Below are 25,489 nucleotides of genomic sequence, written 5' to 3'. Positions count from 1 at the left end.
ATTTTTACATTATCAGTTGCCAGGATAGATATCATACCACAGTCTTAAACTAAACCACTTTCCATTAATCTCTAGCAATCACTTTAGCACATCAGTCCACACAATATTTAACACATTCCTCAATTAGCCTTAAAATTATCAATTTTCCTGCAGAGAAGAGAGTCATGAAGAGAGGAACAGTCACCATCCTGAGATACAGACACAAGGAACTGCAACCATTCTGCTTTGCTCTTCTAAAGAATCATTCTTACCTTTATTGCAATTAAGGGCACTGTGAAGTTCAATCATAATCTGGTTATCTTTGAACATTTTTGCATTCTATGGTTCTGCAATCTGGAATCGAAACACCTACTTCCACAGCCTATAATGAAATGACTCACAGAAGGAGGAGTGACATAAGGCAGAAGAGTATGTCTAATATCACAATATTAGACCCCAAACCATAATTATCAAAGACATCAAGATATTGTCCATATGCAGTGGCTTCACACATCCTATTCCACTTTCTTCATGGATATAATTTACTTCATCAGAGGGAATAGCATGACATATAGCACCTGATCTGTTACAGAAACTTTTTACACTGGATGAAAAGCCTAAAGTTAGCGCTGATCATGAACCAATATGGGTCAATCCATATGAAGTGGTCCAGCGATGGTTGCTTGACCATTTTTAAATATTTTAATTTTTTATATGTGATTGCCCTACATTTGAAAAGTTCAAAACAGTTTTTTAAAATAATTTGTTTTGCACCTTTACTGGATGGCGGCCATTTTTATTTGTAGGCGCGCAACGATTTTTCAGTCTGGAGACATTGCCAAAAATTTGAATATCTCTGCACCGGGTTAAGTTAAAACACTGCAATTGACATGATTGTTTTTAGAAAAGTGTCCTCTAGAACACTGTCTATTACACAAAATACCCTAAATTCAAAAATAACCAGTCAAAATTACCTCCAAAATTTGGTATCCAAATTTTCAAAAATCCACTTTTTAGGCCCAAAAATAACAAACAAGGAGTGATTTATGAGAGTCTATTTTTTTCCTATGGTTAGATATCATACACTACTAGCCTCATCTAGGGAAAGAACAATTACAAATGTTTCCTTAATTTTTTATGAATTTTTGAAATCTGAAAATTTTCATTTTTTGTAACGTTAGGGGTTAGTTATCTTAGGTGGCACTGAATATAAAAATACGATTTTTGCACAGTTTGTGCAGCTATATGATAACAACGTACTGTAAAAATTTCAACAATGATATATGACTGTGAACAAAGATATGAATTTTTGAAAATGAGGAAATAATTCACATTACTCTACAACTGATCTTGCGGCTGTTGCCTATTCGAGTGTGATATGGGCAGAATATAATCAATTATTATTGAAGTAAGGTACTGAATTATATACAAAAAGTGGAAACATCACTGAAATTAACATTTTTATTATTTTGACATACTTAAAATAAATATTTTCAATCAACATCCTTCGAGATGCAACTGTTTCTAAACCTGGTGGTGAATGTTAAGAACACTTATTTCTTCAGACAGTTTCTGTGATATAGAATAAGACCTCCCAGTTGCTGTGGTAAGTTAAAGCACTAAAAGTTTCCTTAAAACATTTTTCAACCTCTCACTAGTACATTTCTTGAATGATGTTCTTGGGCCAGCAGTGTGGTAAAAATACACAAAAACATCATTTTTTCCAAACTTATTCTTGCAACCACAACTTTCCTTTACGAAGGAAAGTCATAAGTAACTGCCGGTTGGCACCTCAATTTTAACTCTTAAAATAATTTGTTCCAGCTCTTTCCAAACTTTGCAGCATTCAGTTTTATCATCATCATCCTTCACATTTCTCTATCACACTATGTTATCTTATTGGCTTCATTCTTCTTCTACTACTATTTGCTTCTTTCCCCTGTGGCTCTCATGTATGTCTATTTGCTGTCTGCCCTTCCTGTTCTCTGATTTTATTACGCCCTGTCACTTCTTATGTCTCAGATACCATGAAGTCAGCTATTTCATTGTTGATTTTCTTTCAGTATTAATGCGACTCCCTTGAAAGTGATCCCATGCTGCTTTTGTTCCTAAACATTATTCAGTCTTGTATGTAGTTCTTCCCTGTCTGCTATGGGAAGGAAATAAGAGACTTCAAACCCGATACCCAATATATTTTCACTTCTTATTCTTATTCTTCTTCCTCCCCCTCCCCTTTCTTCTTCTCTTCATGTATTAGGTAAACTGCCTGTTACAGTACTCCAGCTCTTGTTTGGCCTTCCTACATTTCTTCTTCCATTGCATTTATAACTGAGAACCTTTAGCAGAAATCTTTCTCCAACTGTACAACCTCTACAGTCCTTCCACTTCTTTTCATTTAGGTTACATATTCCTAAATCTTTCTTTATATCTTCATTTCTTTTATGATCTTCTCTAGTACTTCCTTCCACTATTCTTAGGTACTTCATTTATTGGGACCATATTCTACTTTATTGGTGTTTCATTGTCAAGCATGCTTCACTTCCATAGGGAAGGAGTGGTACTGCTACAATTTTGTAAAATTTGAGCTATTTTCCTTTCCTGGCTTTACTCTGTAAATTTTTTACACTCCTTCCACATATTAAGCGAAATTAATTTAATTTTTGGTCCACATCATGGCTGCATTCATGTGTGATCCTGCATCCTAGACATTTAAAAATGTTTCACTTGCTCTGCGATTTTATTAGTCAAGATTACTTTTGATCTTATTGGCTGTGAAATGTTGACACTTTCATTTGTAAAAGTGTTAATCAATCTGCTGCTATTTCATAAAATTTGACTCAAATTTAATACCAAAGAGGTAAACAACATAGACACATAGCATTTCAAGTATTAAATTTTGAAATGGTTTTACTTTTGAAACAAGGAACAGACACCACAGCTAATCACTGCACTGCATGGAAAAAGATGACTGCTTCTACAACAAAAGGATATGTGATAAGTCTGTAAAATGTTTGTGGCTTATTTATTATTCACATCTTTTACTTAGGTAAGTTGTAACTACTTTGTTCAGATAGCCAATGAAACTTACCATCATCATCAGCTCTCACTGACATATCATCCAGGCTACCACCATCATCAAGATCTGTCGAAAGCATATCATCATCAGAGGTGGTCCTTGTTAGACTTGGGAGTGTTGATGTCAACAATGCCTTCTCTTTTTGTATATCTTCTATGTGCTCCATTAAAAGTGCTTCCTCTTCATCTGTTTTCTTTACTGAATCACTAGCTGGTAACAATTCTTCAGGGCTGAATATCTGTACATCAATTGTAAGAGTGGAAAATTAGTACAACTAGTTATAAAATGTCAACTTAAAAAAATAAAATTAAAGCAAGCATCATCTGTTTCTATACTAATTACAAAACCATAAAACAATCTTGTCTGCCTCTCTCTTTGAACATGCCAATCTCCAAAACTGCATAAGGAAATGATAGATTTCTGCTCACTGTAAAGAGACATGTTGAGTTGCAGACAGGCACAATGAAAAGACCCTTACACATTAGCTTTTGACCAAAACTTTCATCAGAAAAGGACACACACACACACAAATTCATTAACACAAGCAAGTGCCCCCCCCCCCCCACACACACACACACACACACACACACACACACACACACAAAATTGCACCTCCGGCAGCTTGGACTGGAATGCAGCTGTCATACAAAATGGAAGCAGCAGTCTGAATGGTGCGGGGAACGGGGACCGATAGCAGAGTATGGGTGTATGAAGAGAATAGCACTGTGTGGCAGAGTGCACAGCACCTACACTGTCAACAGGTGCAGCATTGGGAGGCTGTGGGGCAGGGATGTGGGGAGGGGTGTTGGGTGGAGACTGAAGAAGGGAAGGGAAAGGATGGGGCAGATGTGTTGGCAAGGGGTGACACACAAGAGGGTGGGAGACAATAATAGGTAGGAGGTGACAGGACAGAGGGGATGGAGACTTTTGGGTGGAGGGTGTGGGTGCAGTAGGTTACCGTAGGCTGACACTGGGAAAATTTTGTGAGTGGAGAATTTGATGTAAGGATAACTCCCATTTGCACAGTTCAGAGAAAGTGGTTGTTGAAGGGAAGATACAGAGTGCTCAGATAGTGAAGCAGCCATTGAAATCAAGCGTGTTACAGTCAGTTGCAAGTTGTGCCACAGGGGTGGTCGACTCTGCACTTGGGCACAGTTTGACAGTCGTCATTCATCCTGGTGGACAACAAGTTGGTAGTCATAATAATGTAAAAATGCTGTGCAATGGTTGCAGCAGAGCTGGTAAATGACATGGTTGCTTTCACAGGTGGCCCGTCCCCTGTTGGGATAGGATAAACCTATGACAGGACTGGGATAAGAAGTACTGTGTGGGTTGACTGGGAAGGTCTTGCGCCTGGATCTTCCACAGGGATATGATTTCTGTGGCAAGGGATTGGAACTGGGAGTGGTATGGGGAGGGACTAGAATTTTTGGAGGTTTGTTGAGTAATGGAGCACCATTTTAGGAGGGGTGGGAAGAATATTGGGTAGGATGTCCCTCATTTCAGGGCATGAAGACCAGTAATCAATGTCCTGACAAAGGATGTGTTTCAGTTGTTTCAGTCCAGCTAATTCTTGGGGGTGGTGGAAGAATTTGGGGTGGGGGGGGGGGGATATCTTTTTGTGGACTACGCCCAGGGGATAGTGCATATCTGTGAAGGCCTTGGTGAGACTCTCAGCATACTGGGCCGAGGAGTTCTTGTCACTACAGAAACGCCATCCTTTGGTGGCTAGGGTGTATGGAAGGGATTATTTGGTGTGAAAGAGATGACGGCTGTCAAAATGCTGGTACTGTTGTTGGTTGGTGGGTAGCCAGAGTTGTAGATGGAGACATCAGAGAGGAGGAGATCAGTGTCCAGGAACGTGGCACACAGGGTTGAGGAGGACCAGGTGAAGCAGATGGGAGAGAAGGTGTTGAGGTTGTGAAGGAATGATGGTAGGGTGTCATCTCCCTGAGTCCAGATCACGAAGATGTCATCGGTGTATAGGGAGATGGCATCAACAGTGATGAATATGGGTCCAAGAGGTAAAGGGATGGTGATGATGGAGAATCAGTGAAGGAAATGGTTGGTATCTTTGATGTAGGAGGCTAGATTGCGGGCAATTTATTGGAAGTGTTGATCAATGATGGGCAAAATTCTTTCCATGGGGGCACAATTGCCAGATACAATGGGGCATCTAGGATTGTTGGGTTTGTGGATTCTGGGAACCATGTAGGAGGTGGATGTGGAGTGTGTCGTAGGGGTGAGAAGGGAAATGAGTTCAGGGGAGAGGTTCTGAGAAGGACCTAACGCTTTAAGCATGAATTGAAGGTTCTGTTGGACTTCTGGGCTGGGATCACTCTGGCAGAGTTTGTAGGTGGAGGAGTCAGATAATTGGCAGAGGCCTTCTGCCAGGTAGTCACTGTGCTTCATAACAATCCACCGTCTCATTCCTCATACACTGTACTAACTTTATCCTAACTATCGATAGCAATGGCATCTGACCACCCCTTAAATTACCCATGCGAAATCCACTTAATAACCATGTCGACCCTGCATCAATGTGGGATGCAGGCACAAGAAAAAGAAGATCATCATCATCATCATCATTATTAATGCCCACTGCCTGTTTCTTTACTGTTCGTACAATATATTCTCCCTATAGTTTTATCCAAAGCCAGAAGTGACATTTCACTTGCACAATTTTCAACATGTGCCCTAGTGCAGCATCACAGCCAAGATAATGAGCTGACTCTTCTGTTTTTACGTAATTAATTACAGCATAAAAAAAATTCATAACTAAACTGAAATATAGAAATTAGTGAAGGAAAACTATATTTTACAATTGTTCAGCCCTTTTGCCTCTAACAATTCATTCTCCTTTTACAGAACTACATTAAAATGAGGTTGCTTTATTCTTTGACTAAGATGCAAATAACATGCTTTGCACTGCAACAGGGGGGAAGGTAGAAAAGAAAAGAGATAGCATATCTTGATGTTATGATAGCTCAACTGGTTGACTCAATTTTAAAATTATTACATGTGGAGCTTATTTGAAGGAGTCTCCAACAAATCTCAGTGTCCCAATGTGACATCATTAAGGACCACAAATGAAACAGCATTTGCCTAAATGAATTCTGATACATTACGCCATGCGTGATGCATCAGACCAAGGTTGGATCATTATTCAAGCTAAATGGGGATACACTGAATGTTTGTGCTCTACGGAGATCCCATGTGTACTATGTGAAAGGATTATTGTAGTGTGTAATACTTTGCTAATAATTTTTCTTTCTTTTAAGGAAACTGTTAAATTTATTTGCCTTTTTTTTAAACACCCTGTAAGATGTGAACTAGCAATAACAAGAAAAGTTTCTACAAAAAAAAATGAAATATGTTCATATTAAACAAAGTTTTAAGTGTTTTTTGAAAGTATGTATCTTAAGTGTATCTCTGTATGGAAGTGAGATGTGGTCAATAAATATTTTTAACAAAAAGAGAATATAAGCTTTTAAAATGTAGTGCTACAAAAGAATACTGAGGAGTGGATGGATTGATCAATTAACTAACTGAGAACTACTGAACTGAATCAGTGTGAAAAGAAATTTACGACACTACTTCACAAAAAGAAGGGATAGGTTGATGTAGGTCAAATATTCAGAGATGAAAACATTTGCACACAACAGACTACAATGGAGAGCTGTACCAAACCAGACTTCAGCTGAAGACCACCATCACAGTCGCAACAACAACTGTAGTATGTACCACAATATTTAAATGTTTATTTTCTCTGTGCTGTGTAATAACAACTAGTCTCCTCTCCTCATTGCCGGCCAGGGTGGCCGAGCGGTTCTAGGCGCTGCAGTCTGGGAATCCTGTCTCGGGCATGGATGTGTGTGATGTCCTTAGGTTAGTTCGGTTTAAGTAGTTCTAAGTTCTAGGGGACTGATGACCTCAGAAGTTAAGTCCCATAGTGCTCAGAGCCATTTGAACCAAGTTGTCCTCACCACATTTCTGATTTTCTCCTTGTTGTCCTCACAATCCTCTTTTCTTACAGTCGTTTCAACAGCTGAGGTAGTGACACCTTATCTTGTATTGTCACTAATGTATTTTGTTCTGGATTTCATTACAACAGATCAGGCATGGGCAAACTTTGGTGACCCATCCATCTGATTCACATATATACATCAGCTTGTGGGCTGCCTCGTCAAGAGACACGACACCAAGACTCCTACCACATGGAGTCAGAACTAGAGCTTCCATAACAATGTTTATGGGGTAAAGCACCCACAGTAATAGCACCTCTTTCACAACACGCCACACAAACAAATTATGCCTCACAACACATGGTTTTGGGAGTACATTCATTTTACGTTCAACCTACCCTCAGATGCTCACTTTTATATTCATGTGTGGAGGGCATTATTTCTATACTTTTGATGTTTTACAATAGCTCCCTTAAATACTTCTATCATAAAATTCTGAAATGCCATTAGTAAATAAAATGTTCCTTTTACTGGCTGTAATGCTAATAACACTTCCATTATGTTGAGCTCCACATCTACATCACGAACAAAAACTGCTAATAGAACTGTGTCTAACAAATCAGTGGTCTCTTTACATGTGGCAACATGATTAGACAAACTGTTTTTAATGCCATCAGCCACCACACCAATACAGCAAACAACTGTCCATCTCAATAAACTTATTTGTAAATCTGCAATGTCAAAGAAGCATGCCTCAGATTTCGCCTTCAGCAAAAGGCTTTAATGATTTGCCAACTTAAAACTAACTACACTCCTGGAAATGGAAAAAAGAACACATTGACACCGGTGTGTCAGACCCACCATACTTGCTCCGGACACTGCGAGAGGGCTGTACAAGCAATGATCACATGCACGGCACAGCGGACACACCAGGAACCGCGGTGTTGGCCGTCGAATGGCGCTAGCTGCGCAGCATTTGTGCACCGCCGCCGTCAGTGTCAGCCAGTTTGCCGTGGCATACGGAGCTCCATCGCAGTCTTTAACACTGGTAGCATGCCGCGACAGCGTGGACGTGAACCGTATGTGCAGGTGACGGACTTTGAGCGAGGGCGTATAGTGGGCATGCGGGAGGCCGGGTGGACGTACCGCCGAATTGCTCAACACGTGGGGCGTGAGGTCTCCACAGTACATCGATGTTGTCGCCAGTGGTCGGCGGAAGGTGCACGTGCCCGTCGACCTGGGACCGGACCGCAGCGACGCACGGATGCACGCCAAGACCGTAGGATCCTACGCAGTGCCGTAGGGGACCGCACCGCCACTTCCCAGCAAATTAGGGACACTGTTGCTCCTGGGGTATCGGCGAGGACCATTCGCAACCGTCTCCATGAAGCTGGGCTACGGTCCCGCACACCGTTAGGCCGTCTTCCGCTCACGCCCCAACATCGTGCAGCCCGCCTCCAGTGGTGTCGCGACAGGCGTGAATGGAGGGACGAATGGAGACGTGTCGTCTTCAGCGGTGAGAGTCGCTTCTGCCTTGGTGCCAATGATGGTCGTATGCGTGTTTGGCGCCGTGCAGGTGAGCGCCACAATCAGGACTGCATACGACCGAGGCACACAGGGCCAACACCCGGCATCATGGTGTGGGGAGCGATCTCCTACACTGGCCGTACACCACTGGTGATCGTCGAGGGGACACTGAATAGTGCACGGTACATCCAAACCATCATCGAACCCATCGTTCTACCATTCCTAGACCGGCAAGGGAACTTGCTGTTCCAACAGGACAATGCACGTCCGCATGTATCCCGTGCCACCCAACGTGCTCTAGAAGGTGTAAGTCAACTACCCTGGCCAGCAAGATCTCCGGATCTGCCCCCATTGAGCATGTTTGGGACTGGATGAAGCGTCGTCTCACGCGGTCTGCACGTCCAGCACGAACGCTGGTCCAACTGAGGCGCCAGGTGGAAATGGCATGGCAAGCCGTTCCACAGGACTACATCCAGCATCTCTACGATCGTCTCCATGGGAGAATAGCAGCCTGCATTGCTGCGAAAGGTGGATATACACTGTACTAGTGCCGACATTGTGCATGCTCTGTTGCCTGTGTCTATGTGCCTGTGGTTCTGTCAGTGTGATCATGTGATGTATCTGACCCCAGGAATGTGTCAATAAAGTTTCCCCTTCCTGGGACAATGAATTCACGGTGTTCTTATTTCAATTTCCAGGAGTGTATAACTGCATTGTCACACTGTACTCTTAGTTTGGCCAACCTATGTATGTCCAAAGTAATAATCAATACAGTAAGACCGTGTAATCCGGCACTCGATAATCCAGCAGACTGTGCAGTCTGGCATGCATAAGAAGTTATTCCTTATTTTTAGCTCAGCGCAGTTCACAGTAAATTAGACTCTTTCGAGAAACATCATAACTGTTCAGAGTGGCACCTCGTCACTAACAATCATCTACCTCACTGACTGAGTATATTCTCATCAAGATAAGGCAGTTGCATTGTTAGGCCTGGAGAAAACTTAAGTTTAAACTAGTCAAAGGAGTCGAGGTGGAAACCAATGTAAATAAAGATAAGTCGACAGCTGATCACTCTAAAATTGTATGAGTGATAAATTCAAAATCCACTAACAAACTGAGTGCATTTCCAGCAGAAGGTGTTTAAGAATGGATCAACAGCGACAGAAATTTAGTTAACAAAGACAACCTAACTGACTATGTGATGTTACGAAATGTTTTCAACCCACAGGAGGCACCAGAAACTGAGAATGATGAGGAAGAAATTGCTGCAACACACGTCTTGGGCTAGTGCTTCAGAACCTTAAACACTTTTGTGAATGTTGCTCAGAACAACCAACAATGCAGCACTTCTGAAGTTATGAATTTGATCATTATACAAAATAATCTCTGTCACAAAAGAGCTCAACCCAAGAAGCACGTTAGCTTTACTGCAACATTCCAAAGGGCTCAGAAGATAATTTCAGCTAAACCACCAGCGGTACATATACCAGTCCATCACATTGCAGGCCCTCAACAATGTCAGATACCTGTGCTATTCCTAAAGGCAGTGATTCCAATTCAACTACACCAAATCTTGGTAGCAACTTTTATTAATTAGCTTATTCTTGATCTTACTCAATCTATGGTGCTTATTTTATTTAGTTAATGACATACAGCAGTTATACACGGATACAGAAAATTTCTAAAATTTTGTGGCTTAAACTGATTCAATAGCCCGTTGCGATATTCAACTTTTAATTCAGTTTTGTTTTTTTTTACAGGAAAGTAATACATAGGCCTCCTATTAATTCTTTTGTACTGTACTCCTACCTGTTGTGTTTAATTAATAATAGTTATTTGCCTTTGTACATTAAAACTGTAGCTTTTGCTTATATCCCTTTTTCAAAACCACGTTTTTAAAAATGACCTCGATAATCCAGCATATTTGATAATCTGGACATTGGCAGATCCCCGAGCTGGATTATCAAGGCCATACTGTATTTTGATTTTGTCTTTCTGCTGATGTCCTGTAAGTTGTTGCTGAGTAATGTGTTGCACAGAAAAGTGCTTTTTCATATTAGAATCCATGACAACTGACAGGACTCACTACACAACAAGCAAACATGTTTATCTTTGTACAAGGTAAAGAAATAATCCTCCATGCACTTCTCCTGCAATTGGTGACATTCACCATCTACTTAATGCTAGACTTTTGCAAATAGTCAGTAAAGGTGCATATAAAGACTTGCACGAAACTACCAAACAACTAGCATAGAACTTTAAGCATGAACCAACAAAAGATGAAGTTTTTTTAACAAAGAAATTCACCAAACAGTTGTGCAGTTGAGAAATTATTTTATTTTATTTTCACTACCCATTTCAGCAATTCATTATGCCATCATCAGGCCCCAACACATACCTATAAAAAATAATCGATATTGATATACTGGGGCCATATGTTTCTGGATGTCGTGAATTCTCAAGTGCTTCCTTTGAAGACTTGACAGCAACTCACACGAGTGTAGCTGCATTCAAGTCTTCAAAGGAAGCACTTGAGAATTAACGACATCCAGGAACATATGGCCCCAGTATGCCAATATCAATTATCTTAGAGAGGTGCATGTTTGGCCAGAAGGTGGCATAACGAACTGCAGAAACTGGTAGCGAAAATAAAATAAAATAACTTCTCAATTATGTGGCTGTTTGACGAATTTCTTTGTTAATATTTGACCAGCTGCTGTCCTGTGCCCACAATGGACCAACAGAGACAGATAAAGATTGATCACCAAGTTATAGCCCCCAAATGTCATTGTTCAAAGCGGCAAATTTCAAAATCAGTTGGTAATTTTTGTGTCATCCTTGTCTAAAACCAACATTTGCGATGAATCACAGGTGTAGGCAGTAAGCGGTACATAACACATGTGTTCAGAATGAAATTTTCACTATGCAGCAGAGTGTGCACTGATGTGAAACTTCCTGACAGATTAAAACTGTGTGCCGGACCGAGACTCGAACTCGGAACCTTTGCTTTTCCCGGGCAAGTGCTCTACCATCTGAGCTACCCAAGCACGACTCGCAACCTGTCTTCAGAGCTTCACTTCTGCCAGTACCTCGTCTCCTACCTTCCAAACTTCACAGAAGCTCTTCCACAAAACTTGCAGAACGAGCACTCCTGGAAGAAAGGTGTGTGTTGTTTGCACTAATCCAAAGGCATAAATCTTTCACACCGCATCCCTTCAAGATGCTGAGCTGTTTCCACAGATCTCCGCATTCACATGACCACATAGCCCATACCTTCACGCTCACACTGGAAACACGTATGTTTCAAGACCATTAAATTTCGGGCATGCAGCCATGCAAATAAAATTTGTTCCACTGACATTTTGGCCGCGTATTGTCCAGACATCCTCTGAGGATAGTTGGACAATATGCAGCCAAAATATCAATGGAAGAAATTTTATTGGTGTGGGTGCATGCCCAAAATTTAATGGACTATTCATTACGCCATTAAAAGTTGAAAATACACATCATGTTTGTCTCTGTTGTTCGAACCCAGTGGCATCAATATGGCACTCTGAATGTGCAGACTAAGCAAAACTTTCGATGGTCTGCAGCACTGAGCTGCAAACTCGAGGTGAGTGTCAGGAGGAACATCAGAAAACGAATCACATATTCCAGGTGCCTCCCCCCCACCCTGAATTTCTTCCAATGGGCCTGACTGAAACCAATCGTGGATCAGATGAAGCCGTATGATCAGCGATGCAATACACCACATAACTGCCCAGCAGTTATAGCTTGATTTCATTTTCTCTGCTATTACGAAAATAAATTTCAGAATGACACAAACTTGGATTATGGTGCAATTCATATTTTTCTGTTCTCTCAAACTCGGTAGTTACAAAAGTCATACCATCTTTAAATGCAAATTCATACTGTATTGCTTGTGGGTGGGAGGCTGCAATGTATTTGTTAAAATTGTAATGGGATATTTTGACAAAAGGTGGCTGTAATCTACAGTTAACAGAAACATGGGAGTACACCTAGAATTATTCTCTCACATGCACATATGTTGTTTCCAGGTACAGAGTAGTATCACTAGCACACTACAGGAAAAAATGGGAGGGAGGAGCACAATCAAACTCAAGGCTCAACTAATACTTTACTTGATGAGTATAACAACAAAGTATCGCCTTTTGTTTTTTTCTTCAATTCTTTTACTATTCCATTACTGGATTCCAACCGCCTAGTGGTTCATCATCAGGTGGTACATCTTTATTGTTTGTCTGCAGCAGTGTGGGAGTCATATAGATGTGGCAAGATATATAAAGGAAACATGTATGCACTGAGTGTGGCGAGAATTATTCACATTATACGTCAGATTTTGTTGCTTTACTTACAGTTATTAGTATCCGTTGGTTGGTTGTTGGTGTACACAGTATGCTGGAAAACATACTGAGTGTTTTCCACTTATGTTAATTGTATTGCACTTAGCCACAGGGAACATGTTTACACGCTTTACAAAACATAAATAAGCCAAAGAGTATGGCTAAAGTTATGTCAAAGAGTTGTGTTAGGGCACAGTTTCTCTTTCCTGAGTTCCTGTAATACTTACTTTGAAACCTTTGTCCAACCCCTGCACGGCTTCCCTCCTTTACCAGATGTTGAGGGAAACATCTATTTTCAATGTTCGCATCATCTGAAAATTTGCATGTGTTTTTGTACATCTATGAAGTTTTCATGCTTACTTTCTCAAAGGAAGCATTTGACTCAAGTCATTCAGTGACTTCAGATGGTCTACCGGGCACCATTCTAAAGTATACTTTGAGAGAAGAAGAGAGAATGTGGAGAGGTAGGAATTCACAATAATTATCTAACATTTCAGTCATCCAATACTGAACAGTATCAACAACACAAGAAATTTATTAAGAAACTGCCAAATGTGCCCTAAATGAATCAGCAAAAGAAAAAATACATTCTACTTAAAAAAGCAGATGCATAAAAGGACTAACATGTACCTTGGAGCTACGAAGGGATGAAAGTCGGTGCGTGGCTGTGTGGCAGGCGCTGTCCAACGTATCGATATCAGCCAACGTTGACTTGACTTTACGTAACTGATCTGCTATGATTGTCTCCACACACTGAGTCTGTCGTCCAATGTCGTGCAGTGAATCTTGTGCCGGAACTGTTTTATTTGTGCGGAGGATGCAGGGTGCAAAAACAATTGCCAGTGAACTTGCATTCATCCGATTTGCGTCTTCATGTGATGCCACTCTACAAAATGGTGTCAGGAAAATAAGAATAGCAAATATGTGTGTATCGTATCATTGAGCACAGGTTGCAATAAGTGAATAAGTGGAGAATACATTCAGTGCATTACAGCAGTGCTTGAAGTAAAATAAGCTACAACGCAATGAATTCACAGACTCAAAGAGAAAGAGAAGAAAGAGAGAGAGAGAAATATGTGTGGAATGGATAATTAGAAAACATAACTAGTAAGTTAGCTGTTAGTTCACTGTGTATATTATATATTAACTTGACAAAATTAAAATACTGAAAGTTTGCTCACACTACAATTGTGGAGATATCTAAAGATCAGCTATTCCAGAGGATGAAGTCTGATAAGGCAAAAAGTTTACTGAACATCCAAAATCTGTCATTTTTAGTTTAAAAATGACAAAAATTTATTTAATTATTTATTCCTCCAGGGATTATTACACACACACACACACACACACACACACACACACACACACACACACACACACACACATTACTGGCATCATCATCATCATCATTTAAAGAGTATATAACAAAGTACGCAATAGTCTCCTATAATAATTAATCACTTTCTTGTTACCACACAGCATAATAGTTTAGAAATTAATGTGCAAAGAAGTAACAAAAATCTGGAATAACAACAATCAAACAGTATATTTGCTAATCAACACTGAGAGGCACCATTTAGCGGCAGGCAAGCACATTCAAAGTACATTTAAAAATAGTATCAAATTAAGCCCTGAGGTGACAGTGGCCATCTGCGTGTCAGTTGTGCGTGTGCAATTATTTGGTGAGTAGCAATCAATCCTATTTAATTACTAAGGTAAAAAAACTTTTTTGAATCCAATTTTATAAAATCTTGTCTGTCTGTCTGCTTATACATGCTGATCAATATATCAGATTACAACAAAGGTATCAGATCTTTAAAAGAATACACACAGTCATTCTTGAAAAATAGTTACATTTTATTATGAAGTAAAACAAATCATATACACCAAAAGCATAGCAGACTTTTACTTCAAGTCAGTTTCTTATTAAGCTTGCGCAAGTGTATTTAGCACTTTCTCTACAGCTGCTCACTGTTAATTTAATTTTACACTTTATCAAGAGAAACATCAAAGTAGAGGAAGCAAAATCTCTGTAAGCCACACTGTGATGCAAAATATCTAAACTTAAAATATTTAACTTTAAAGACCACTCAAACTGACAATGTTGGACAATTAGGAGAATTTCAAAGTTGGTCGGTTGGTTGATTAGGGGTGGGAGAGAGAGCAGGTGGACACCAAAGAGCAAGGTCATTGGACTCCGATCTGAGGTGATAGAAACTAAGTGAGGAAGAATGTAAACAGCACAGTCCTGTCAACTGGAGAGGAAAATGGCCCAACAAAGTGGCAAAAGGAACTTTCGGATGGCAGAAAGAGTAAAGACTAAATAAGGGGAGGTGGGTGGGCGAAAGCAGGGGGTGCCCCACAGGCGCTATGCACATTGGGGCACCAGCACTGGCGCTGACCAATCCTGATCCCTACACCATACCACAACACAACAGGGTCTACACCAGGTGAAGAAGACACAAGAAAAGGAAAAACAAAATGGCATAAAATAACAGACAAAACTTAGGAAAGGGGGGGGAGGGCGCTTGGCTGGCATGGAGACAAAGTCAAAGGCCACCCAAACCAACGCCAACGCTAACCAGGGGACTCCAACTCTCGAAGGAAATTCAGGTACTTAAATCTGGGAGGACAATCCAGTTTTCTGAAGAAAACCGAGGACAGATGTAACAATGTGACAGTAGTCTTGTAACACCTGGGACAATGGCACATTTTGTGCAAAATGCCAAAAAGGTGGGGGCAATCAAGCAAAATATAGATCTCCTTGATCACATGAAGTTTATTAGCCAGGAGGGTAGCACCCCCCCCCCCCCCCTCCCAAAGAGTCATCCCACAACTGAGCAAAAGAATCTGATGTGAAGCTGTAAAGAACAGGGTACGTAGCTTGCCCCCGGGAACAGCCATGGGTACCAGGATGGCCCCCTCGTATGCCAACCTATTCATGGGTCGCTTAGAGGAAGCCTTCTTGGTTACCCAGGCCTGCCAACCCAAAGTTTGGTACAGATTTATTTGTGACATCTTCATGATCTGGACTCACAGTGAAGAAGAACTCCAGACTTTTCCTCTCCAACCTCAACTCCTTTGGTTCCATCAGATTCACCCGGTCCTACTCCGAATCCCATGCCACTTTCCTTGACGTTGACCTCCACCTGTCCAATGGCCAGCTTCACACGTCCGTCCACATCAAACCCACCAACAAGCAACAGTACCTCCATTATGACAGCTGCCACCCATTCCACATCAAACGGTCCCTTCCTTACAGCCTAGGTCTTCGTGGCAAACGAATCTGCTCCAGTCCGGAATCCCTGAACCATTACACCAACAACCTGAAAACAGCTTTCGCATCACGCAACTACCCTCCCGACCTGGAACAGAAGCAAATAACCAGAGCCACTTCCTCATCTCCTCAAACCCAGAACCTCCTACAGAAGAACCCCAAAAGTGCCCCACTTGTGACAGGATACTTTCCGGGACTGGATCAGACTCTGAATGTGGCTCTCCAGCAGGGATACGACTTCCTCAAATCCTGCCCTGAAATGAGATCCATCCTTCACGAAATCCTCCCCACTCCACCAAGAGTGTCTTTCTGCCGTCCACCTAACCTTCGTAACCTCTTAGTTCATCCCTATGAAATCCCCAAACCACCTTCCCTACCCTCTGGCTCCTACCCTTGTAACTGCCCCCGGTGTAAAACCTGTCCCATGCACCCTCCCACCACCACCTACTCCAGTCCTGTAACCCGGAAGGAGTACACGATCAGAGGCACAGCCATGTGTGAAAGCACCCACGTGATTTACTAACTGACCTGCCTACACTGTGAAGCTTTCTATGTGGGAATGACCAGCAACAAACTGTACATTCGCATAAATGGACACAGGCAGACAGTGTTTGTTGGTAATGAGGATCACCCTGTGGCTAAACATGCCTCTGTGCACGGCCAGCACATCTTAGCACAGTGTTACACCGTCCGGGTTATCTGGATACTTCCCACTAACACCAACCTGTGAGAACTCCAGAGGTGGGAACTTGTCCTTCAGTATATCCTCTCTTCTCGTTATCCGCCAGGCGTCAATCTCCGCTAATTTCAATTTGCCGCCGCTCATACCTCACCTGTCTTTCAACAACATCTTTGCCTCTGTACTTCCACCTCGACTGACATCTCTGCCCAAACTCTTTGCCTTTACAAATGTCTGCTTGTGTCTGTGTATGTGTGGATGGATATGTGTGTGTGTGCGCGAGTGTATACCCGTCCTTTTTTCCCCCTAAGGTAAGTCTTTCCGCTCCCGGGATTGGAATGACTCCTTACCCTCTCCCTCAAAACCCGCATCCTTTCATCTTCCCCTCTCCTTCCCTCTTTCTTGATGAAGCAACCGTTGGTTGAGAAAGCTTGAATTTTGTGTGTATGTTTGTGTTTGTTTGTGAGTCTATCGACCTGCCAGCACTTTCGTTTGGTAAGTCACATCATCTTTGTTTTTAGATATATATTTCCCACATGGAATGTTTCACTGTATTATATTCATTTCATATTTAGTTTCAATTGGTCCTTATCAAGACCATTTTCGATTTGTTTTCTTCTAAATGAATATGCTCATATATGCACATATTTAAGGCTTCTTGCTTCATACTGGGATGAGGGAACGATCATATAATCATCATCTTCATTAAAAAATATTCATTTGAAGAAAATAAAGAAATACACCTACAATTGACATTATACAATTACATAAAAAACAAAATATATAATAAAACCAAAGGAATAAAAGTGGATTACCACTGACAACAATGATGAGGCTTCCTTCATTAAATCATGATATAACAATTACTAAATACTAACATTATCTTACACAAGAGTGAACAAATAATTACTAAGTTCTGAAACAGAAAAAACTGGCAAATTGCAGATCTACAAAATGCAAAAGGCAGAATCTCTACCGTGGTTGGGAGAACTGAAAGTGCTGGCTGGAGAGTCAGGAGTCAACTCTCACTCTCTGTCACTTTCTCATCCTAGTCCTCAGTCAACAGTTATCAAAAGGGTACAAGAAAATAGCATATTAACTTCGACATCCTCCACCAATGTTTGCAATCCAACTACACTCTACCAAACTAACAGCCACAGTTTTGTTGGTGGCAGCTAAGTAAGTTAAATGCAGTGTTTCCACAGAAAGCATATCAGCATCAGGCTCCTGTTTGGTAATAATTGTTTCATTATGGTCAGATGGTGGCCAAAGTAGAAATCACTCTGTGACAACATTGTGTACCCACAATCGCAAGCTGGGGATTAAAGCTTCTCACTGCCAACCGCAGAAGACGAGAACACAAAGGGTTGAAAAAAGTGATTACACTTCTGGCTTCATTTTGGTTGCACCCCAGATAAGGCAAAACTATTGCATCACCTTTGTGAGCTTTACAAAAAAAGCTTACGAGTCTACTGAGACAAAAATCCTATTCTCTACACAAGAAGAATTTGGAGTGGATAATGAACTCATCGGTTTCATTAAATAATTTCTCATGAACACTAAATCAAAAATTAAAATCCAGGCAAAATTTCTGAACCATTTAACAACAGAAAATTAAGTCTGGCAAGGGGACGGAGTCGCCACTGTACTCTTCACTTGTGTTTTGAAAAGAATCATGGATGAGGAAGTGGGCTTCAAAAGGCTGGAGTGAATCAACATATAAATTAGGAATGAGACACAAAGGAATCAATATCAACTGCCTGGCCTTTGCGGATGACCTTGCAGTCCTTGCCAAAGAATACAATCATTAATCACTCAAACCTCCTTACAAGAATATCAGAGAAGGAAGGCCTACAAATCTCAATATCCAAAACAGAACATACGACAAATATTGTAGGTTCCCCCAAATTGTTGAAATAGGATGACCCCAAATCACTAAAAATATATTTTGGAAAACTTAACGAAGTCCAAAACTTAAAAATCATTCAAACCAATGGACTGACCAAACAAGCAAACAACAGATCCCAGAAAATTAATAAATATTTAACACAACTCAAGAAGACATTCAAAACATAGAAAATTTTGGGAAAAAACACCTTTAAATGTTCCCCAGAAACATGGAAGAATCTTCACCAGGTGCAAAAACAGCAATTGAGTGAGAGAATAAAAAGTATTCGTTTATGTTTTGCTTGGTTCACAGTTGGCTGGATTAGATGCAAGAAGAAGAAAGAAATTAAGAGAAAAGGCAATAAAAATGGTGTGAACATGATGGGGTAGGAAGGGAGGATAGAAGCCCACAGATGCAGCAGCAGCAGCAGCAGAAGCAGCAGCAGCAGCAACCACAACAACAACAATTACATCTTAAAATGGAGATAAGATAATGCAATCAGAAAGAGTAAGTAAGAGAGCCTTGGTGAAGCCCTCTCAGGAAAGCAATATGAATTGAAATTAGAATAAATTAGGGCAAGGTCAATGACGACACTCAAGTGTATCTGGAGTTGAAAAGCAAAGTTGCTCAATGATCCTCCTCAGATGGCAATAAATTACTTTCTGATGAACATAGTACATGTGTAGTACTATCTCATACATACTAAACATTAGCATTGTGTTCACCATACACCATACTGATACAGTAATAGTTAACTGTCTCCTATTTTTGAATGGCAACCTTCATACACCTAGTGATCTACGAGCATTACATAATGGAGTACCATCTCATACACAGGTTGTCACCATTAGAGAGAAGCAACCCCACAGTACACCTGGAAGGTATTGTAGCTAAAGCCTACATAATCTATTTAAAAAGTTGGGACTGTTAAATCACAAACAAAAGTACTCTGTGTGTTTGAAAACTGGTTGATATTAACCAACAAACCATATGTTTTGTGTATTTATCCACTGACTCTTTCACATTCAGAGGAGTTGTCTTTCATAATTTAAACTGACAATCACTATGCACTGTACCAGTTACTTTTGTGATTGTCATCGCCCCTTTTCTTCCTAAAAGGTGAGTATTTCTACATGCACAAAGATAATGACAAAGATGATATTAATTCTGACACATTACCTCTTATGACTTATGCTGAAATCAATAGTTGACTGTGTTGTTCAATATATTTCTTTCTTTCTTTTGCTGGTGCCATGTCCCGTAGTTTTGCAGGGTCGGCACGGTTATGAACGGATTTGGCAAGGTTAGTTTTAAGGGGTGGCCGGATGCCCTGCCTGCTGCCACCCCATACCCCCCGGGATGGAATTAGTGTACCCCAGCTGCCTGTGTCTAGTGTAATCCATGGAATAGTGCAAACGTGTTCATGTGTCTGTGAGTTGTGTAACTGAGGCAGAACATGGGGAACAGCCCAGCATGCACCTAACGGGATGTGGAAAACTTCCGAAAAACCACATCCAGGCTGGCCGACACACCGGCCAACGTCAGTAATCCTCTGGGCGGATTCGATCCAGGGCCGGCGTGCCTACCCGAGTCCAGGAAGCAGTGCATTAGTGCTCTCGGCTAACCTGGCGGGTAGGTTGTTCAATATATTTATTTTGTGTTATTTGAGTTCCATTTTGTGTGCCACTTGCCCAAACATTCAGAGTTCAGTTTCTTGTCTTGCTACCTTATCCCCTTATTTTCATCATAGTTCAGAAGGCAGTGTCTGGTGAGATAATGTATTTTCTTCATGGTTCAAACAGCAATGTAGTATCAATTTTGCTGAAGTTATGCAGCTCTGTCCCATACCAGAAGGCAACTGGAAAATTCACACAGCTCCCAGGAACACTACTTTTAACATATTGTCCTTGTTTCAAAAAAACTGAAAATTTTATTAGCAGCACTTCACTGAAAATTCACAGGGGTTATACTTTATTACTCTTCTGGAAATCACTTACCTCAGGAAAATGCAGTTTGCCTGTCATCTTGAATTTACAATGGACCTGTGCTATCATGGAAATAATCATCTTTTCTATTTCAATACTGGGTGCTTTCCACAAGTCTTGAACATCATGTGACACTAAATCAAACATTCACTGATGTTGTTAGTAAAAGCTATACATGTTTGTGGTAAGTTATGACAGGCTTGCTGGATGCATGTTGATAAAACCTATCTGCATGCAAAGGTTTCTGCAGGGGATCTCCTTGTCAGACAAAAAATTTATGAATCCTAGTACTATACAGATTTCTATTCGTAAGCCAGGAAGGTGTAAATGTAACTGATTCTAAAAGCCAAAATTAGAAAATAAATAAAAACACATACCTTGCAAGATGGAATACAAGCCTCTCAACAAGGTCAAAATTTGGCTTTGGTAACTTCTTAATTATTGCGAAGAGGGTCAACACGCGATCATGAGGATCTGTAAGACTGCCAGCACGTAAAAAGTCTTCATAACTATCAAATGTTAACAAAGGTTCAGGCATTTCACGCAAGAAGCTCTTCAATACGGCTGCCAATACATGAACATGATAACTTCCGAAGTTGATATCATCTAGATGTTCATCTTCAATTCTTGCCTTTAATTCCTTCACTTTAGAACTCACCTGTAACAAAATTAACACCAGAAATAAAGACCTCTGACATAAGTTTACACAGCAGTTTAAATACCAAGTATTTAAAATAAAAAGATTACAGATGATGCGGTCTTCTGATCATGCCAGCCTAAAATGTGGTACTGTATTTACTTCTACCAAAGATTTCAGTGTGATAAGCAAAAACTCAAGTCTTGTTAAGAAGCCCATCAGAATCCTCAACTACCATGCTTGGGCATTTGTGTAACAGTATGCAATATTTGATGGCAGAAAGTATTTTATTTCAGTTGCCACGATATTTATAATACGTGAGATTACAGAACGTGAAGACAATAGTTGCATGTAAATTTCTCAAATGAAGGTAATTTACTTGCATGAATAATTAACAACAAGAGTCCCTATCGAATCTTGCAGAACTGAACATAAAATCAATTCTTCCAGAACAAAAATCTAAAGTTAACCACATCACACAAGAAGAATAGGAAACAAACAGAAATACATGTTCAGCTGTACACAGATGATCACTGTTTCAATTAAATATCCTAAGTGTACTTGAAGTATCAACTGATACATTGTCCAATAAACAATCATTGTCATAAGTTAAAAACTAGAAGACACTTGGCAACAGCTGAACATTCTCCAAATACTTTCCAGGAATCGCAAAGGACCAATAGTATCAATTCAAATATCTGATCTTTGAAAAAGGTGACACACATCTTAGATTGATAGAGAAGCATCATTACGTTGCAATAGATATATGAAACATCATATCAAGTTATCATTCAATTACACTTTTTTTTCTAGTGCTGCCTTATACTCACTCCAGATTTCCGATATATTCCCTCTGTATATAAGCCATGCATTTCAATGGTGGTGATTAAGCGGTCAACAACAGCAGGTACCTTCCCATCACCAGTTGCTAAGAGGTGAAGAGGAACACCAAATACACGACGACCCTCACTAGAATACCCACTTTCACCATGGCCTTCTTTACCACAAGCCACAATAACTCGTGTATAGCACTTCTTGTGGCATGTTAACTTGCAGTCTGGAAAGCAAGCACACAACTAATTAAAAAAAAAGTAAGCACATGATTTCATCCCATAACACTATGGATGAATTTTGACAGTAAATGTTCTGAATATTTAAAAAATGTAGAAAAAGAATTGATAGCATTGAATAAAAATTCTGTCATGATATTTATAACTTTCACTGGGGTGCAACAGTGACTGCATCTTACAGTTCCCCCTGCAAAAATCATTTCATCTTTGCACTGTTTCCACATTTACATAATGTTACTGGGATTAACGTATTTCTAGGCACCCTTTCCTGAACTACTACTAGTACGTTGAAGATAAAAATTATGCTTTCCTCTTGCATTTAATTATTCACAATCTCATGCTGCACCAATTACTGTGTTGCAGACAATGTAAGGAACAAGATTTGACAGTGACACAGCCCACTGCTGCAAAACCACATGTCAATTCTATTAAATTTATATCTACAGGGTGTTACAAAAAGGTACGGCCAAACTTTCAGGAAACATTCCTCACACACAAAGAAAGAAAATATGTTATGCGGACATGTGTCCGGATATGCTTACTTTCCATGTTAGAGCTCATTTTATTACTTCCCTTCAAATCAATTTCATCATGGAATGGAAACACACAGCAACAGAACGTACCAGTGTGACTTCAAACACTTTGTTACAGGTAATGTTCAAAATGTCCTCAGTTAGTGAGGATACATGCATCCACCCTCCGTCGCATGGAATCCCTGATGCGCTGATGCAGCCCTGGAGAATGGAATATTGTATCATAGCTGTCCACAATACGAGCACGAAGAGTCTCTACATTTGGTACCGGGGTTGCGTAGACAAGAGCTTTCAAATGCCCCCATAAATGAAAGTCAAGAGGGTTGAGGTCAGGAGAACGTGGAGGCCATGGAATTGGTTCGCCTCTACCAATCCATTGGTCACCGAATCTGTTGTTGAGAAGCGTACGAACACTTTGACTGAAATGTGCAGGATCTCCATCGTGCATGAACCACAAGTTGTGTCGTACTTGTAAAGGCACGTGTTCTAGCAGCACAGGTAGAGTATCCCGTATGAAATCATGATAACGTGCTCCATTGAGCGTAGGTGGAAGAACATGGGGCCCAATCAAGACATCACCAACAATGCCTGCCCAAACGTTCACAGAAAATCTGTGTTGATGACGTGATTGCACAATTGCGTGCGGATTCTCGTCAGCCCACACATGTTGATTGTGAAAATTTACAAATTGATCACGTTGGAATGAAGCCTCATCCATAAAGAGTACATTTGCACTGAAATGAGGATTAACACATTGTTGGATGAACCATTCGCAGAAGTGTACCCGTGGAGGCCAATCAGCTGCTCATAGCGCCTGCACACGCTGTACATGGTACGGAAACAACTGGTTCTCCCGTAGCACTCTCCATACAGTGACATTAGGGTTATCGTGAACTGCACGAAGAATTGCCTCATCCATTGCAGGTGTCCTCGTCATTCTAGGTCTTCCCCAGTCGCGAGTCATAGGCTGGAATGTTCCGTGCTCCCTAAGACGCCGATCAATTGCTTTGAACGTCTTCCTGTTGGACACCTTCGTTCTGGAAATCTGTCTCGATACAAACGTACCGCGCCACGGCTATTGCCCAGTGTTAATCCATACATGAAATGGGCATCTTCCAACTCCGCATTTGTAAACATTGCACTGACTGCAAAACCACGTTTGTGATGAACGCTAACCTGTTGATGCTACGTACTGATGTGCTTGATGCTAGTACTGTAGAGCAATGAGTCGCATGTCAATACAAGCACCGAAGTCAACATTACCTTCCTTCAATTGGGCCAACTGGCGGTGAATCGAGGAACTACAGTACATACTGACGAAACTAAAATGAGCTCTAACATGGAAATTAAGTGTTTCCGGACACATGTCCACATAACATCTTTTCTTTATTTGTGTGTGAGGAATGTTTCCTGAAAGTTTGGCCGTACCTTTTTGTAACACCCTGTATATACATCTCACCCAACCTGCACATAGGATACCCCTCTTTAATATATATATATATATATATATATATATATATATATATATATATATATATATATATATATATATATATAAAAAGAAAGATGATGAGACTTACCAAACAAAAGCGCTGGCAGGTCGATAGACACACAAACAAACACAAATATACACACAAAATTCAAGCTTTCGCAACAAACTGTTGCCTCATCAGGAAAGAGGGAAGGAGAGGGAAAGACGAAAGGATGTGGGTTTTAAGGGAGAGGGTAAGGAGTCATTCCAATCCCGGGAGCGGAAAGACTTACCTTAGGGGGAAAAAAGGACAGGTATACACTCGCACACACACACATATCCATCCACACATACAGACACAAGCAGACATATTTATATGTTGGTCTTTAAATATGTCTGCTTGTGTCTGTATGTGTGGATGGATATGTGTGTGTGTGCGAGTGTATACCTGTCCTTTTTTCCCCCTAAGGTAAGTCTTTCCGCTCCCGGGATTGGAATGACTCCTTACCCTCTCCCTTAAAACCCACATCCTTTCGTCTTTCCCTCTCCTTCCCTCTTTCCTGATGAGGCAACAGTTTGTTGCGAAAGCTTGAATTTTGTGTGTATATTTGTGTTTGTTTGTGTGTCTATCGACCTGCCAGCGCTTTTGTTTGGTAAGTCTCATCATCTTTCTTTTTAGATATATTTTTTCCACGTGGAATGTTTCCCTCTGTTATATATATATATATATATATATATATATATATATATATATATATATATATATATATATATAAAATAGAAAGAAACATTCCACATGGGAAAAATATATTTAAAACAATGATTCCATTACTTACCAAACGGGAAAACGCTGGTAGATAGACACAATTAAAAAACACACAAACACACACACAAAATTTCAAGCTTTCGCATCCAACGGTTGCTTTGTCAGGAAAGAGGGAAGGAGAGGGATAGACGAAAGGATGTGGGTTTTAAGGGAGAGGGTAAGGAGTCATTCCAATCCCGGGAGCGGAAAGACTTACCTTAGGGGGAAAAAAG

The 25,489-nt window shown here is 40.6% G+C and overlaps 1 protein-coding gene across 1 annotated transcript in view; it reads right to left on the bottom strand.

Moving 5' to 3' along the window:
- LOC126198475 (unconventional myosin-IXa-like) overlaps nt 1–25,489 on the bottom strand; it is a 350,557-nt gene that overhangs the window by 36,384 nt on the left and 288,684 nt on the right. The window contains exons 28-31 of the mRNA XM_049934833.1: nt 22,208–22,434; nt 21,118–21,398; nt 13,542–13,797; nt 3,068–3,293 (exon numbers count right to left, since the gene is read on the bottom strand). Coding sequence (XP_049790790.1) covers nt 3,068–3,293; nt 13,542–13,797; nt 21,118–21,398; nt 22,208–22,434 — 990 coding nt within the window. The remainder of the gene's footprint in view (nt 1–3,067; nt 3,294–13,541; nt 13,798–21,117; nt 21,399–22,207; nt 22,435–25,489) is intronic.

Source organism: Schistocerca nitens, chromosome 8, assembly GCF_023898315.1.
Source record: "Schistocerca nitens isolate TAMUIC-IGC-003100 chromosome 8, iqSchNite1.1, whole genome shotgun sequence".
NCBI lineage: Eukaryota > Metazoa > Arthropoda > Insecta > Orthoptera > Acrididae > Schistocerca > Schistocerca nitens.
This window is presented reverse-complemented; position numbering and strand designations above follow the sequence as displayed.